The following is a 17151-nucleotide window of genomic DNA, read 5'->3' on the forward strand; positions in this document are numbered from 1 at the left end:
AAATATGTCATGCATGATGTCAAATGTATCTAGATGTTTCCATGGTAGGTAAGATGAATTCTTTTTAACAAAATACTCTTTTTCGAAGCTGCGTTTGAATAAGATAAACTCCTTATTAGAATTTGGTTTCTTCATAAGAATTGTAGATATGGAAATCTAGTTTCATATCGTTCAAGAATCAACCAATTTGGAGCAACCTACAGTGAGATATGAATTTTCTTCTATAAATACTCAATTCCATCACAGTACTATAGCTTGCAAAAATTAATTTATTTGACCTACTTATACTCCGAATCGTAAGATATGTTCTTCATGAAAGTTGTAGGTATGGATGTTTTGGTTACCCAGAAATTTGAATCACCTAATTTGGACCAACCTATGAAAAGTTATGCCCAAACTACAGAGGCTGTATTATTTTCGTCGAGAATTGAAATACCGACATACAATATTTTAGGGGTTGTTACACAGAGATACAAGACAAGACTTGTGGATAAAGGCTATAAACAAAGACATGGCATTAATTATGAGGAAGTCTTTGAACTTATTGCTCGCATGGAGATGATCCGTCTGTTGATCTCTTTGGCAGCGTAAATAAAGTGGAAAATCCATCAACTAGATGTCAAGTCAACATTCTTAAATGAATATCCTGAAGAGGAAGTCTATGTTGAGCAACAATTGGACTTGGTCGTCAAAAATCATGAAGATAAGGTGTTGAGGCTGAAAAGGCCTTTATATGGATTGAAGCAAGCTTCACGGGCTTGAAATAGTCACATTGACAAGTACTTTCAAGACAATGAATTTACTCGTCGCCTCAATAAATATGCTCTTTACATTAAATTTCCTACTAACAAAGATATTTTGCTTGTTAGTCTTTATGTTGATGAACTTATTCTAATGGGGAACAATCCAATTTTATTTGAAGCTTTCAAGAAAGCCATGTCCCTTGAGTTTGAGCTGACGGACATACGACTCATGTCATATTACTTAGGACTAAAATAAAACAAATAGAGGAAGGCATATTCATATCTCAAAAAATCTATACAAAGAAAATTTTGAAGAAGTTTAACATGTTCGATTGCAACCTTGTGAACACCCGAATGAAAAATGAAACAAAATTATCAAAATTTAATAATGGTGAAAAGATAGACTCCACTTTTTTTCAAAAGTCTCATGAAAAGTCTGAGGTACTTGACATGTACATGACTAGATATACTCTTTGCAATTGGAGTAGTAAGTCGCTTCATGGAAGCTCCTACCTCCGCTCACTTGATGGTCGCTAGAAGAATTGTTCTCTATTTAAAAGGTATGACCAACCTTGGACTATTTTATTCTTTTTCTAATGATTTTAACCTTGTTGAATATTGTGATAGTAATCATACGGAAGATGTTGATGATAGAAAAAACACATCTGATTTTGTGTTTTCTTGGATAATTGTCTTATTTCTTGGAGTTTAAAAAAATAATCCATTGTTACTCTCTTGACTTGTGAAATTGAATATATGGCAGCGACATCATGTACGTGTCATGCTATTTGGTTGAGAAGATTTCTAAAGGAGCTTAATTTGCCACAGATTAAATCCACAATGATTTGTGTCGACAACAAGTCTGCGCAAGCATTTGATAAAAAATCGGTGTAGCATGACCGAAGCAAACGCATAGACATAAAATATCACTTTATCAGAGAATGCATTGCTAAAAAAGATGTCGAACTCAGATATGTGAAATCTCATGATCAAGGTGCAAATATTTTTATTAAGCCTCTCAAATTTGAAAACTTTCAGAGACTGAGATCAAGTCTTAGTATTAAAAAAAATCGAAATTAAGGGAGAGATTTATGGGTCCAACCCTATAAGTAAGGGAATGAGGTCTTTACTAGCTGCATATTGCAATATAAATCCCACCATTTGTCAAATATAAATTATTTGGGAAGGGGAAGTCCAAAAAATTAGTTGCAAGTTCGATTTTCTTGTATTCATTGATGTCACTGATGATATCATTAGGAACATAGCTCATTTATAAAATAAAATTTCTTTAGCTCCTCATTCAAAACACACCAAACAAATAGAGCAATAGAAAGCAGTGAGAGTTATCCACATGTTATTTCTTAGTCCGTGAGAAAATAGTGTGATAGTAATATTGTAGTGAGTTGTAAAAAATAAAAAAGTGTTGTTCTTTTAAAAGAATAATCGTCTTTTGGGACTAGCAAATTGTAATCAGTGTTATTGTATTACTTTATTCAGGTGTCATATTTTTAAGTGATAAATTTTAATTTAGTGATTTAATGCAAAACTGTTATAAATTGACTGCACATTGCAGTAATTAGCTCTTAATTTCTTCCTATCTAGTGTCATTGGTGATCACATGACCACATATTACATCTGCGGTTGAGTCTGCGTTTACGCTTAACATGATAATTCAACAATATGAGTACCATTTATGGTTGAAGTTGAGACTTGAAAAAGACTAGATTGATTTGGTTCGATTTTTCGGTTTTAAGGCACTCTTAGCAATTCAAATTGTATAAAATGAATTGAGAAACCAAAAACATAACTCAGAAAACCAATAAATGTATCAATGATCAGAGTCATGTAAGATGTGTGTACTATTATCTAACTGATTGTTAATAGTCTCCAAAAGTTCATGGATTTGAACTAATTGAGGGTGAGTTTTCTCTCCTGCAATAAATTCATGAACAACACCATTCATCTCAAGGGAGCTGCAACCTGGTACCTTGTCTATATATTGGCTTTTCATCTTCTTCCTTATCCTTCTAGCATTGTCATGTTTACCTGCTGCAACATAAATATTCGAGAGTAGAACGTATGCTCCGCTATGCCTTTCTAGTTTCACAATTCTCTCAGCAGCAGCCTCAGCTAAATCAACAAGTCCGTGATTCCCCGAGGCACTTAGTAATGCTCTCCAAGCTATTGCCTCTTCGGAAGGAACACTCGAATTAGGCATGTTTTGAACTATCTTTCTGGCTTCCTCAACCAGCCCGGCTCTACTGAGAACGTCGATTATGCATCCATAGTGTTCACCTTTAGGCTCAATATGATACACGTTACACATTAGATTCAACAAATTTAGACCTTCGTTAGTGATTCCTGCATAACTACAAGCAGTAAACATCGAAATGAATGTAACCTCATCCGGCCTAATTCTGGAACTTTGCATCTCATTGAATAACTTTAACGCCTTTAAACCATTTCCATTCACAGCAAATCCTGATATCATAGCATTCCAACAAATAAGGTCTCTTTGCAGCATTTTATCGAACACCTTCTCTGCTATATCCAAACAACCACATTTTGCATACATATCAACAAAAGCAGTCCCTAATTTAACACTTTTTATGGACATTCTCAACTTCTCCACATATCTATGAATCCAAATCCCAATATCAAGAGAACCCAAATGAGCACAAGCAGAAAGTACACTAACAAGAATGGCCTCATCTGGTTCAATTCCACTCATTTGCATTTGCCTAAACAATTTTAACCCTTCTTTAAAACAATTATTTTGTACATAACAAGATATCATAGACCCCCAAACTCCTCTATCCTTCACTAAACATTCATCAAATATCAATCTTGCTTCATAAACATCCCCTCTTTTTGCATACCCAGAAATCAAAACAGTCCAAGAAACAACACAATTACAAGGAATCTCATAAAAAACAGATTTTGCAGCTTCCACATTGTCAAAACCAGTGTAAAAACCAATTAAAGTATTACCCACAAAAATATCAATCAAGAACCCCAATTTCAAGATTTGCCCATGAATCAACTCACCAAGATGACGACTTTTCATTCTTCCACAAGCTTTTAACACATAAGGGAGTGTGTAATTATCAGGGTACATACCAATTTTCAACATGTTTTTGTATATCTCTGTGATTCTGTTGAATTCACCTTTGAGTAAGAAGCATTTGATGATTGTATTGAATATGCAAATTGTGGGTTCTTGAATTTGTTCAAAGATTTTAAAGCCATAAATTGGGCTACCAAGATTAGGATGTGAACAGAAAGCCAACAGCCTGCTTAAGGCAAAACTATTTTCCCCAAGTCCACATGTGATTACTTGTCCATGTGCTTGCTTGAGTTGCTTCATATTCTTGCATCTCTCTAGTAGGAAAAGGCATCTTCTTGTGCATATTGACATTACTCTTTGCTAAATTTTCATTTCGAAAGAAGGGAAGGGTTGGGTTTTGTTGAGTAAATTTGTTCATCCAGCTTTGTGTTCCTTGCCCAAAAGTTATGTTCTTTGTTTTGTTGCACAAAAAAATATTTATCTTTCACAAAAGTAACACTGAGAAAAAAAAATTGATAAATAGTTATGTGCTTTGATAGAGTTATTGAATTTGACTATGAGCCATTAATGTGTGTGATAAAAGAAAAGTGTTTGATATGTATATATTTAGTTTAAATAACTAAAAAATGGCATACTTTATATTTATATATATATATATATATATATATATATATATATATATATATATATATATATATATATATATATATATATATAGAAATAATTAATTTTTAAAATTAAAAGGCCTAGTAGGTCAGATTTTATTTGTATTTGATACATTGGTCTGTATTCATTAATAAATTGTTATATATTTATTTGTATTAATATCTTTTTAATATTATATAGGTATACATTGGTACACGTATTCATCTAATAAATAGATATACATTTACTTGCATTATTGTTAGGTATTAGTTGTATTCATTAACTAATTTGTATACATTTGTTTGAGACAAAATTAATATCCATTATCAATGAGTCTTGACTCCTGGATCCCGACTATCCGATAGAGGAAGTGGGTGTATGATGGATTTTGGTTAGTGCATTTCATTTTATTTCTTATTGATTTGGCGTTGAGTTGAGATGATTGTGGTACTGATATGATTTGATATATTTGAGAGGTAGTGTGATTTTTTATTGGTGTAACTGATTTTATTGAAAAAATACATAATTTAATTGTTATGTTGAGATGATTTGTTCTATGTTATGATTATACTTGTGGAAAAAGAACTTTTAGGATATATCTCAATATCACTACTAGAAAGAATTAGTAATCAAAGCTTGATGAGCACCCGAATTTTCCGTAATCACTATATGTTTGTTGCAGCCTCCTGCACAAGTACAGTGGGATTACATTATTCTTGCTACAACTTTAGGGCAATAAAACACCGAATTCTCAATCTCAAATACCTATTAAATCACTAATTAAACCATGGAATAGTGGAGAATTCGTAATAAGAGGGTTAGAATCTTACTCAAATAAGTAGTTGAATAAAACCACGTTGAAATCTCTCAAAACCAAGCTCCCAATCTCTCAAAATCGACTTATGAAGTCTAAGTTCGAAAAAGGAGTTCAAATCTGCTCATATGTCATTTGTTCATTGCGAACGTAATTGACCCTCGCGAATGCGACCCCGCCCGGACTTGAACCCATCTGGAACATGAAACCCCACCCGCGAACGCCATGCCCGATCCCACTCCTCTTCACGAATGCGACAAAGACTTCGCGAACGCAAAGACCAACTGACTTCCTTCTTTGCAAACACAAAGAAGAGTGCATTGGCACCAGAAGACAACAGTTCAGCCGTGAACTTCTTCGATCAAAATTCCGAAAGGATCCTAGAAATCGTTCGGATACTCTCGAAAACAAACCAAATATGTAAATTGACTCAAATCACTCTGAATGGCTCGGAATTCATGCAAAACGTCCAATTAAGTCATAAATATCCCTCTGGACCTAAAGGAGCTGTCGAAAGTCAAATTTTCCCTCGCTAACGTAGATTGTTGTCTTTAATGAAACTTCTTATACTTCAATACTGAAAATCTTATCTAAAACTCATCTGATCACTTCGAAAATTGCATCACCCAGCCCTACAAGTCACAAGTGACATGTAGAAGCTACGGAGAGGGTCAAAACACGAAAAACACACAGAAAACTCAAAATGCCCAAAAGGGTCATTACAACTTTGTGGAGAAAATACTCACTCAAATTAGTAATAGTAATGTGCGTGTGAGAGAAACACACACTAATCTTCCTAGACTCTACTTATGATGGGATTACACTAATTAATTATGCTGTTGCTGTTGCAAGCGTCAATTGTCAGTCTTTAGCTTACTGCTTCTTTGTCGGGAAAATAATTGTATGCTTACTATTTTCCGCTTGATGAAGTGAAGAGAGATGCATGGTAAAATACAACTAAAATTTGGTCTAAATTCAGTTGGAAAAAAAAGAAGATAGAAAGATATATCCAACAAGTAGAAGCAGCAAAACCCAAGCCAATGTAGAAAAGCTTTACTAAAAAGAGTAACTTGATGTCTAGTTTTCTTCAAAAACAAAAAAGGTTTTAAATAGATTATTGAATCTGATCAATATTTAATTGTGAAAAATGGTATTTTTATGGAAAAGGAATATGCTTGTAATGGGATGCTTAAATTAAATGTTGAAATGAATAAAGTTTCTATTTCTGTTTACATGTTTTCTTTCACTAATTTTTGACATGCTTGTTTGTGTCATATTAATGATCGTTATGTTGGAATAATGAGTAGTTTAAGATTAATTCCGGTGATTAAAAAGAATATTGAAAATTGTGAAACTTGTAGTAAAGCCAAAATCACTAAAAGACCTCATTTTCAAGTTAAAAGAAAAACTGATTTATTAAAATTAGTTCACACTGATATTTGTGAACTTGGAGGAATTTTAACTCGTGGAGGAAATAGATATTTAATCACTTCATTGATGATTTTTCTAAGTTTATATATGTTTACTTGATGAAAAATAAAAGTGGTGTTTTTGAAAATTTTAATTTTTCTCTCCATGAGGTTGCAAATCAGTTTGGAAAGAAATTAAAAAGAATTAGAAGTGATAGAGGCGGTGAATATGAGTCAAATGAGTTTAATTCTTTTGTTAGATCATTAGGAATAATTCATGAAACTCCTCCTCCTTATTCTCCTTCATCTAACGGTGTAGCGGAAAGGAAAAATAGAATTTTGGTTGAATTGACTAATGTCATACTTATTGAGTCAAATGCACCTTTAAATTTTTGTGATGAAACTATATTGACTGCGTGTTATGTGTTTAATTGAGTACCTCATAAAAAGACTAAACTAACACCTTTTGAGTTGTGGAAAGACCATAAGCTAAGTTTGGAATATCTAAGAGCTTGAGATTGTCTAGCCTTTGTGAGGCTAATGGATCCAAATATTACAAAATTGGGTAAGAAAGTTATGCTTTTCTTGGTTATACTTCAAATAGTACAGCCTATAAAATCAGGTGATGCTATTTTTCATGAAAATAAATTTTCTTTTGATTCTAAAAATAGTGGGGGTCAAAGGATTGAACAAAATATTTTATTACTACCTAATTCTTCTTCTTCTATTTTAAAAAATAAAGAAATTGATGATTTTGAGTTAAGAAGAAGTAAAATGTTGTTGATATTACAAGATTACAAATTACAATTAAAAAAATAAAATGAAGAAAATAATTTCACTTCTTGGCTGAGGCGCGAATATCTCGCTTTCTTTAAGGAGATTCAAATCCACTGCAGCAAATCTTTTCACCGGTTCAGTAATAGTCCTCTTGACTTGTCCCCTTCAGGATACAACAGTCTTATCACAAAATGTAACTCAACAAACTCTAGACAAGAGTTGAGTTTAAAGCTCCACAAATAAGAACACCTCCCTTCAACTTATAACAACTCTTTTTTTTTCTTTTTTTAAACAAACTTAATACACTTAATCTTATCTTATCTTTTTTTTAAAACAAAGAAGACCTCTCTATTTATAGGAGAGGAAATCATTTAAAGATGAACAAATAATGGAATGCCATCATTATCATTTAGTGTACCACTTATTAGTGATAATTAGGTTTAAAATATATAATGGAATGACTAATATTGCACAAACTAAAGATGATAATGAAAGATATTTTTATGCACTAAAGAGAGAATTATAACATATGCCACTTATACAAATTAATATCACTCAGTATTGATATTAAAATACTAAAACTAACAAAAACCATACACAAATCTTAAAACAAAGATTAATCCAAAAATAGTAAATGCACTGAAAAGGGAAAGGGGGCACATATGAAGTCCAATATTACTTTTCTATATTTGTTTCTTGGTCACACTTGAGACAAATCTCAGTTTGTCTGAAACCAAAAATCTGTATAAAGTAAAAAAGGAAACCTGAAAAGTATTCACTACCTATTCATGAAAAAAAGCAACCATCTATACGAAGAAAAGAATACTTACCTTTCATGCAAAGATATCTTAACTTTGCTCCTTCAATTACCTTTCCCTAACAAAACAAATGTTTATTTATATAGGCATCAATCAGATATTCACTGTTGATATAGTTTCAAATTAACCATATGAGGTAAGGGGGGAAAAATAAACAACTCTGTTTTCTTTCTTCTCCTTTTATTTTCTTCCTGTTGAACTACTATAGTCTTCAAGAATATGGTAGGTAGGAGTGCATTGTTTTGATGTACGTTTATATTTGTAGTCGTAGTATTCTTCTTATAGTTTTTAATTCTTCAATTTTTGTTACTATTAGTTATTTTTTGTACTTTGCTTATCATAATACTATTTGGTGGTTGTTTCTTGTACTCCCACTATTTCCTTTTGTGATTCAACCACGGCGGATATTTAGTCAACTGTTTTCGGACTGCTTTGAACTGTTTCTTTCTAGACTTGAGGATCTATCAAAAATAATTTTCTTACCTCTGAGATAAGGGTTTTGTGGGGTTAAACTGGCAGAGATGGATCTAGGGAATCGAGAGAGTGTTCATCTAAACCCCTTGGGCAAAAAATTTACATTATACATATAAAACAATTATTATATATATTTGAACTCAATGATTTAAGTTATTTTTTTTTTTAGAGAACAGACCTTACCCAAGGATCTCACCCCTCGTGGCGGTCAAGGATTGAGCCGCATACCGCCATGCCTTATTATAAATAAAAATAGAAAAATACATGAAGGGGGCATAAAACCTTATCTCTGAGATTAAGGTGGTTCATAAGTCGATTAACCTACTAAGGTCATTCAACTTATTCTCATTTACAAGATGGAGCGAACTTAGACTATGCACCTATGAGAGGACTCCTCTCAATATAATAATTCTAAGAAAGCGTAACTAAGGAAGACTCTCCCTTTACATAGATATAAGGAAAAAGTCTATGCAAATATAGAAAAGGAAAGCTAAAATAACATATAGAAAAGGAACATCTGCAAGATGACCATTGTAACTTTAAAGACATAAGTCCAAAGCACAATGAGTCTTGTTTGGTCTTTTTCATATTTGTTCTTCTAACGCTTGCCATTCCTTGTTTGTCCAACTCGAAGTAATTTTGGTTGTGTGTGCTCAAGTATATGGTAGTACTTAGACAACTTGAAGTAACCTTTGGATAATGTTTGCAGTGGAATTTAAGGGGTTCAAAATTTACATTAGGGCTCCAAATTCAAATCCTAGGCAATTTATTTTTTATTTTTCCAACCCCCTAATGAAAGTCCTAAATCCATCACTATTCATTGGGCATGTAGTTATTGTTATATAGTATTCAATAATATACTATGTGTTCCTCTATTTTTATTCCCCTAAATTTACAATTTCTTTTAGTGTGAGTTTCTGTGGTGCGGGGAAAGACAACAAACGATAGAGACAGAGGAAAACCACCCCAAAAAATACAAATGTCTAAAGGTGGTATATAAGCTCTTCAGAATCCTTTTTTATAGGCATAATATATAAATATGCTTATTAACTTGGATTTAGCTAATATTTATGTTCTTCAACTTTGGGTGTGCACAAATAGACGCTGAAATTTGTATAAAATTGAACAAATAGACACACGTGTCCTACGTAGTATAATATACGTAGAATACCACATAGAACACAAAATTGTCAAGTAGGATGTCATGTAGTACATATGTGTCTATTTGTTTATATTTTCGTGAATCTTGAAGGAAAAAAAACATATGAAAGTTATGTGAATCCTTTTTGTATTCTTTTTTTTGTCCACTGGCAGAGACGAGAAGAACCGTTAGCTGGTTAGAAAGACAGTTTACGACGAAAGCCAGTCGAGATTATGATTCCAGTAATGCTGTTGATTACCCAACTGCAGTAGCTGTAGCTGCATTTGTTGTAAAATCAACTGAAGACAACAAGAGTAACAGTATTAAAAATAAAGCAAATGATACAATTGGTAGACCTGAAAAATTCACACGTCAGACTTCTTTGTGACCGTCATCCTCTATAATAATATTTCATTATAGTGGCCAAATTTTCTTTAGAATCGATTTTTCATATTATGTTATATTATTCGATATAGCAGCCAAAAACATACACTATATAGTAATAATATGTTTTATTCATTCCTCCGTATTATAATCAGCTGTCAAGACTTCAAAATCAAGTTCAAAAGTTCAAGATAAAAATGCTGTAATACGAACAGCTACGGTGAATCAAGAACCAGTCAACTCCATGCAATCCCTTAAGCAGAGTGCAACCTTTGCAGATACCAGAAAGAACTCCACATTTGCAAATGACACTGCATCTTCCAAAACGCGAATTAGACAAATGACGTCTCAAAAAGAGATGATAAAAGGAACAACTATGACAAATCATGTAGTTGGAAATTCTAAAGCAGATATTTGGGAGAAAGAAGAGATGAAGAAGATCAAAGAACGGTACGAAGTTATACTTAATTTTATATGATTGAAATTGAAAAGAACAAATTGTTGTCGTCTAACTCGAAAGAGATTTTCAGGTATGAAAAGCTGAATAACGTGACACTTGATTGGGAGACTAAGAAGAAGAAAAAGGTGAAGCGACACTTGGAGCAAATTGAGGTTGATTCTAATTTATCTCTTTTAATTTGATTCGAAAACAGTCTCTCTACTTTGTGAGATTTCACTGAGTTTGTTATTGTTGTTGTTTTTGTAATTTGTTTTTTTATGAGCTTCGGAATCTTATTCATTAGCTGATTACATACTAAATGTAATTACAGGCACAAATAGACAAGCGAAGGGCGAAGACGAGGCAAAGTTTCTACAGTGATATTGAAAGGATTGAAAACATAGCAGGAGGAGCCAAAGCAAAAGCAGAGCAAAATCAAGAAAAAGAAGAGCATAAGGTGAAAGATAAAGCAAATAAAATCAGATCAACTGGGAAAATGCCAACAAGATGTTTGTGCTTTTAAGCTAAGATCGATTACACGAAAGTCGTAAATGATGTACAAATAACACCAATATTTGGATGATCTTTCAAACTTCTATGCAGGCAAAAGATGTACATAGGGAATAAAGGACGTTTATTGTAAATGAAAGTAAAAACAAACTATATATAGTTTCCAATTGTTGAAGGGTGTGATTACAGTCTCGTCTAATACAAACTATATATAGTTTCCAATTGTTGCATATAATTGATATATATATATATATATATATATATATAGCATTAGATGGAGGGAATATTAGTACAAAATTTCAAACTTGAAAAGTATGTATCATTGTATCATTTTGTGAATCACCCTAGATCTACCCATTCAAGCCAAATAGGAATGTAGAATGCAATCTCTAGACTACCAGTTATCATTAAAAAAAAATCGTTGTAATTAAAATATTTCAGTGGGACAAGGATGAATGAAAGTACCAATAGAATACGGATATGTTACATGGAAAGCCCTGCAAATTTCATAAGGTTTTAAGACTTTAAAGTGTGCAAACAATGATTAGAAATAATAGTTTACGTGCTAATAGAGGCTACAGACTAATATCATGTCACTTGGACATGATAATAAATGTAGTAATGTATTGAAAGTGATTTAGGGTATAAGGAGAGCCCTAGGTCAAACCAAATTGAAAATGTCACGATCCAATGCGTGATGACATTTGTTCTATCCCACCAAGATAAGTAAGCCGAAAACCCAACAAAAACAGAAATAATACGGAATAAAGAAATAAAAGAAATATATAGAAGTGAGTCTTTCATAGTCTCAAATAACCCTCAAAACATGGTTGTCACATGTACAAGCTCCTAATAAAACGGAACTGAAAGACAAATACAAGTCTCAATATCTTTGTTTATCAAATGGAACAAAACTTTAACAAAAAGGGATAAGGGAGATTGTCGGGCTACAATTAGCTACCTCTCAAATCACCTTAAGATTCGGATGAAAAAGGAGGGGAACTCAAACTCATAGTCCGGGCTTGAAACCTACACAAATGTAGAAATAAGAAGTGAGTACCAAACAGCACGGTACTCAGCATGTAAACTAGCAAAATCAAGTAAAACTAATAGAATACACAAACTCATTTCATCCCAATCGAACCTCCATAACTACAACTTGCACAGAAATCAGCCCAAACTATATTTTACAATACACAGTACAAATAGGTCTTACAATTCAAGGTTCAAATGTCATAATTCACAAGTAATTACACAGCCCAGTCACAAGTATCAAGGTCATCACACAAAATATGCAAGGATAAGAATACACCGTCAAATAATCAAGTATCCTTCGAGAATGTCGAAACCATTTCCCTCCGGCACCATAATCAGTCAATCGCTGGAACCATTTTTCTTTGGAATTATAATCAACCACTCCCCGAAACCATTTTCATTCGACAATGCCAGAACCATTTTCCTTCGACATAAGCATGAGACAATGCCGGAACCATTTTCCTTCGGTATAATCATACAAGTTCATCTCATCAGAGTGTTCAAGAACAAAGATGCAAATTGACATGTTCACACAATAATAAGGAAATAATGCGTTCAACAAAGTCACAATCACAATGAAGCTATCAAAATATTTCATCAAATACGCACCAATATCAAGTCAAATCATATCACACTTTCAAGTCAAGAATTAGCAACACATTGACTTTTTATCACCTCATCTATCAATTAAGGTTAACTCATACGAGAATATACGCATAGCCACGTTCTCATTATTCCCCAACATAATCACAAAGGAAATTAGAGAATCTACAAGTTTCATAGAGTTTTAGAAGTTCACTTGCCTTAATCAATACTCAATAAACACACACTTGAGATTTTCCCTTCCAAATAGTATTCAAATCACCACAATATAATCAACTAATGTTTCACAATTGAATTCCGAAACTAACGACTTCAAAATCACGAAATTCAGACAAAAGGGAAAAACGACTCAAAAACTGGATTTAAAAAACGAGGCTCAAATCTGAAATTTTTTGTATAAAAATGTTCCTCAAGACATTTCGAATCAATTGGTGAAAACCATTTTAAAAACGGAGTTAAATTCAACTCGAAGTCACCATTGTGGAAAAACTTCAAGTTCTTGAAAACTCTCCATTTTCTAGGAATCAAAATCACTAATTTGAGGTAAAAAGAAAGATATAATCATTGGGTTGTAATACCCCCTAAAACGTTGTATGTGATATTCCAATTCTCGACGAAAATGATACTGCTTCTGTATTTTTGGCATAACTCTTCATAGGGTGGTCCACGTTAAGTTATTCAAGTTACTGAAGAACTCCAACATCATTACCTACAACTTTCGTGGTAGCTTAAGATTCGAAGACTATGTAGGTCAAATAAATTAATTTTTGCAAGTCCTGATGCTGTGATGAAATGGAGTGGTTGTAGAAGAAATATCATATCTCACTGTAGGATGATCCAATTCGGTTGACTCTTGAACTATATGAAAGGAAACTTCTAGAGCTACAATTCATATGCATATAAATTGTTGCTCTAGAAGTATAATTTCATGTCGTTCAAAAATCAACCAATTTGGAGCATCCTACAGTGAGATATGATATTTCTTCTACAAATACTTCATTTCATCACAACACCATGTCTTGCAATAATTAATTTATTTGACCTACTTAACCTCCAAAACTTAAAATATGGTCCTCACAAAAGTTGTAGGTAATGATGTTCGGGTAATTCAAAAATTTAAATCACTTAATTTGGACCATCCTATTAAAAGTTATGCCCAAAATATAAAAGCGATATTATTTTTATCGAGAATTGGAACATCATATACAACGTTTTTAGGGGTGTTACATTATCTCCCCATTAGTAACATTCGTCCTCGAATGAGGAAATACTTAGCTTGAGTAGAGTAGAGTGTAAACCAACAACCCATCATTAATGTAATAGTGCAATTTAAAACATCGTTCGAAATATATTTCATAATTTTGCAAGCATATGGCAAGAAAAGTTGAAATGCAAGGATTTCAAGAAATTGAGAAAGGACAACTTAATATCTTAGGAAAGGTAGAGGGAAAAATATGAGGGTATCGCTTAATCATATCCGCTTCCTCTTCCCATGTAGCACTTTCGATTTGTTGATTCCTCTAAAGGACTTTAACAGATGCAACTTCTTTGTTCCTTAATCTCTTAACTTGCTGGTCCAAAATTTCAAACAAAATTTCTTCATAGGTCAAGTTTTCTTCAACATTCACTACTCTCAAAGGAACAATGGAACTAGGATCACCCACACATTTTCTCAACATAGACAAATGGAACACCGGATGAACCATGGTCATTTCCAATGGCAACTCTAACTCATATGCAACCTTACTAACACGTCTCACGATTCTATAAGGCCCTACATACCTAGGGCTCAATTTCCTTTTCTTACCAAACCGAACCACATCCTTCATGGGTGAAACCTTCAGATACACCCAATCATCCACATTATACTCAAGATCCCTTCTTCTAGTGTAAGAATAGGACTTTTGACGACTTTGAGCCATCTTTAATTTTTCTCTAATGATCTTTACCTCCTCTAAAGCATCAAATACCAAATCAAGGCCCAACAAGGTCATCTCACCTACTTCGAACCAACCAACCGGGGATCTACATTATCTCCCATACAAAACCTCAAATGGCGCCATCTCAATACTTGAGTGGTAACTATTATTATAGGCAAACTCGATGAGCGGTAGATGATCATCCTAATTTCCTTTAAACTCCAACAAACAAGCCCTTAACATATCCTCTAGTGTTTGAATCATCCTTTTGACTTGCCCATCTGTTTGAGGATGGAATGCGGTGCTCAATTTTACCTTAGTACCGAGGCCCTCTTAAAACGATCTCCAAAAGTGAAAAGTGAATTAGGAACCACGATCCAAAATAATAGATAACGGCACATCATGCAACCTCACCAACTCCCGAATATACAACTTGGCATAGTCTTTGGGACTATAGAAAGTCTTAACCAGTAGAAAGTGAGCCAATTTAGTCATTTTATCAATAATTACCCAAATCAAATAATGACACTTCCGAGTATGAGGCAAACCCACTACAAAATCCATATTCACATCTTCCCACTTCCAAGTAGGGATTTTAATGTCTTTGGCTAGGTCACCCGACCTTTGATGTTCAACCTTCACTTGTTGGCAATTCGGACACGAACCTTTCTATGTCCTTCTTCATGTCACCCCACCACTAGAACTATTTTAAGTCTCAGTATATTTTCATCAAACTAGGATGAATGGAGTATGTAGAATTATGAGTCTGCATCAAGATCAAACTCCTTAGGCCATCAACATCTGGAATACATAGCCGACCTTGGTAGTATAGCACCCCATCTCACCCTTGGGAAAAGACCTCTATCTTTTTTTCCTTCACCAACTTCTTTAACTCGATAAATGTCGGGTCAAGATCTTGCTTTGATTTAACATCTACTACCAAAGAGGATTCAGATCTATTTTGAACAACCATACCACCATCATCAGTACCACACAACTTCACCACTAATCTAGCCTACCGGTGAATATCTTTCACCAACTCCCTCTTCCCTTCATCCACATGGGCCACACTCCTAATAAATACTCTACTAAGTGCATCGGCAACCACATTGACTTTATCCAGATGATAGTGCACACTCATGTCATAGTCTTTAAGGAGTTCTAGCCACCTCATTTGCCTTAGATTAAGGTCATTTTGGGTGAACACATATTGAAGACTTTTATTATCGGTATACATATCCACATGCACCCCATAGAGGTAATGCCTCCAAATATTCAGAGCAAAAACAACGACAGCCAATTCAAGGTCATGGATAGGGTAGTTACGCTCATGCATCTTTAATTGTCTAGAAGCATAGGCTATGACCTTGCTGTTTTGCATTAAAACACAACCTAAACCAATCTTTGAAGCATGAAAATAAACTACAAACCCTTCTAATCCTTCTGGTAGAGTCAAAATAGGAGCGGAGGTAAGTCAATCTTTCATGGTCTGGAAACTCTTCTCACACTCCGTCCATATGAATTTGGCTTTTTCTTGGGTCAATTTCATCATAAGAGATGAGATGGAAGAAATCCCTTCGACGAACCTTCTATAGTACCTGGCTAGACCCAAGAATCTTCTAATGTCTAAAGGAGACAACGATCTAGGCCAATTTTTGACTGCCTCCATTTTTATAGGATCAACCTTGATCCCATCACCGGACACTACATGACCAAGAAATGCCACATTGTTCAACCAAAATTCACATTTACTAAATTTTACAAACAATTACCTATCCCTCAACATTTGCAGCACAACTCTCAAGTGATTTTTATGTTCTTCCTCACCCCGAAAGTAAATCAAAATATCATCAATGAAGACCACCACAAAAGTATTAAGGTAAGGTTTGAACAGCCTATTCATCAAGTCCATGAATGTCATTGGTGCATTCGTCAACCCAAAACTCATCACCACAAACTCAAAGTGACCATACCTTGTCGAAAAGCTGTTTTGAAAATGTCACACTCCCTCACCCGTAGTTGGTGATAGCGGACCGAAGGTCGATCTTGGAGAAGTGACTTGCCCCTTGTAATTGATCAAACAAGTCATCTATTCTAGGGGTGGGTACTTGTTCTTAATGGTCATCTTGTTTAATTGCCGATAGTCTATGCACATTCAAAGCGACCCATTCTTCTTTCTCACAAATAATACGGGAGCACCCCATGGCGAAATACTTGGTCTTATGCACCCCTTTTCTAATAAGTCCTTTAATTATTCCTTCAATTCTTTCAATTCTGCTAGGGCCATCCGATAAGGAGGAATAGAGATAGGTTAGGTATCGGAGAGGAGATCGATATCAAAATCAACTTTTCTTTTGGGAGAGACACCGAAAA

At 33.9% G+C, this 17151-nt stretch overlaps 2 protein-coding genes across 2 annotated transcripts; one reads left to right on the plus strand and one right to left on the minus strand.

The window, feature by feature from the left end:
* Positions 1 to 2415: 2415 nt before the first annotated feature.
* Positions 2416 to 4380, minus strand: LOC129870644 (pentatricopeptide repeat-containing protein At2g20540-like). The gene has a single exon (XM_055945470.1). It carries the CDS (start codon positions 4159 to 4161, stop codon positions 2572 to 2574), a length of 1590 nt encoding a protein of 529 aa, XP_055801445.1. The 5' UTR covers positions 4162 to 4380; the 3' UTR covers positions 2416 to 2571.
* Positions 4381 to 5520: 1140 nt separating this feature from the next.
* Positions 5521 to 11443, plus strand: LOC129869832 (uncharacterized). The gene is made up of 5 exons (XM_055944430.1): positions 5521 to 5658; positions 10019 to 10259; positions 10428 to 10722; positions 10803 to 10884; positions 11043 to 11443. The coding sequence occupies exons 1-5, from the start codon at positions 5521 to 5523 to the stop codon at positions 11232 to 11234; spliced, it is 948 nt and encodes a 315-aa protein (XP_055800405.1). The 3' UTR covers positions 11235 to 11443.
* Positions 11444 to 17151: the final 5708 nt, after the last annotated feature.

Source organism: Solanum dulcamara, chromosome 10 (assembly GCF_947179165.1).
Source record: "Solanum dulcamara chromosome 10, daSolDulc1.2, whole genome shotgun sequence".
Lineage (NCBI taxonomy): Eukaryota > Viridiplantae > Streptophyta > Magnoliopsida > Solanales > Solanaceae > Solanum > Solanum dulcamara.

What these genes read in the sequence shown, in the direction of transcription:
- LOC129870644 (XM_055945470.1), bottom strand. Translation starts at nt 4,161, where the DNA reads ATGTCAATATGCACAAGAAGATGCCTTTTCCTACTAGAGAGATGCAAG.
- LOC129869832 (XM_055944430.1), top strand. Translation starts at nt 5,521, where the DNA reads ATGCGACAAAGACTTCGCGAACGCAAAGACCAACTGACTTCCTTCTTT. An exon ending in CCGAAAGGATCCTAGAAATC is followed by an intron (nt 5,659 to 10,018) that starts GTTCGGATACTC and finishes AACATATGAAAG; the next exon opens with TTATGTGAATCCTTTTTGTA. An exon ending in TAGACCTGAAAAATTCACAC is followed by an intron (nt 10,260 to 10,427) that starts GTCAGACTTCTT and finishes TATTATAATCAG; the next exon opens with CTGTCAAGACTTCAAAATCA.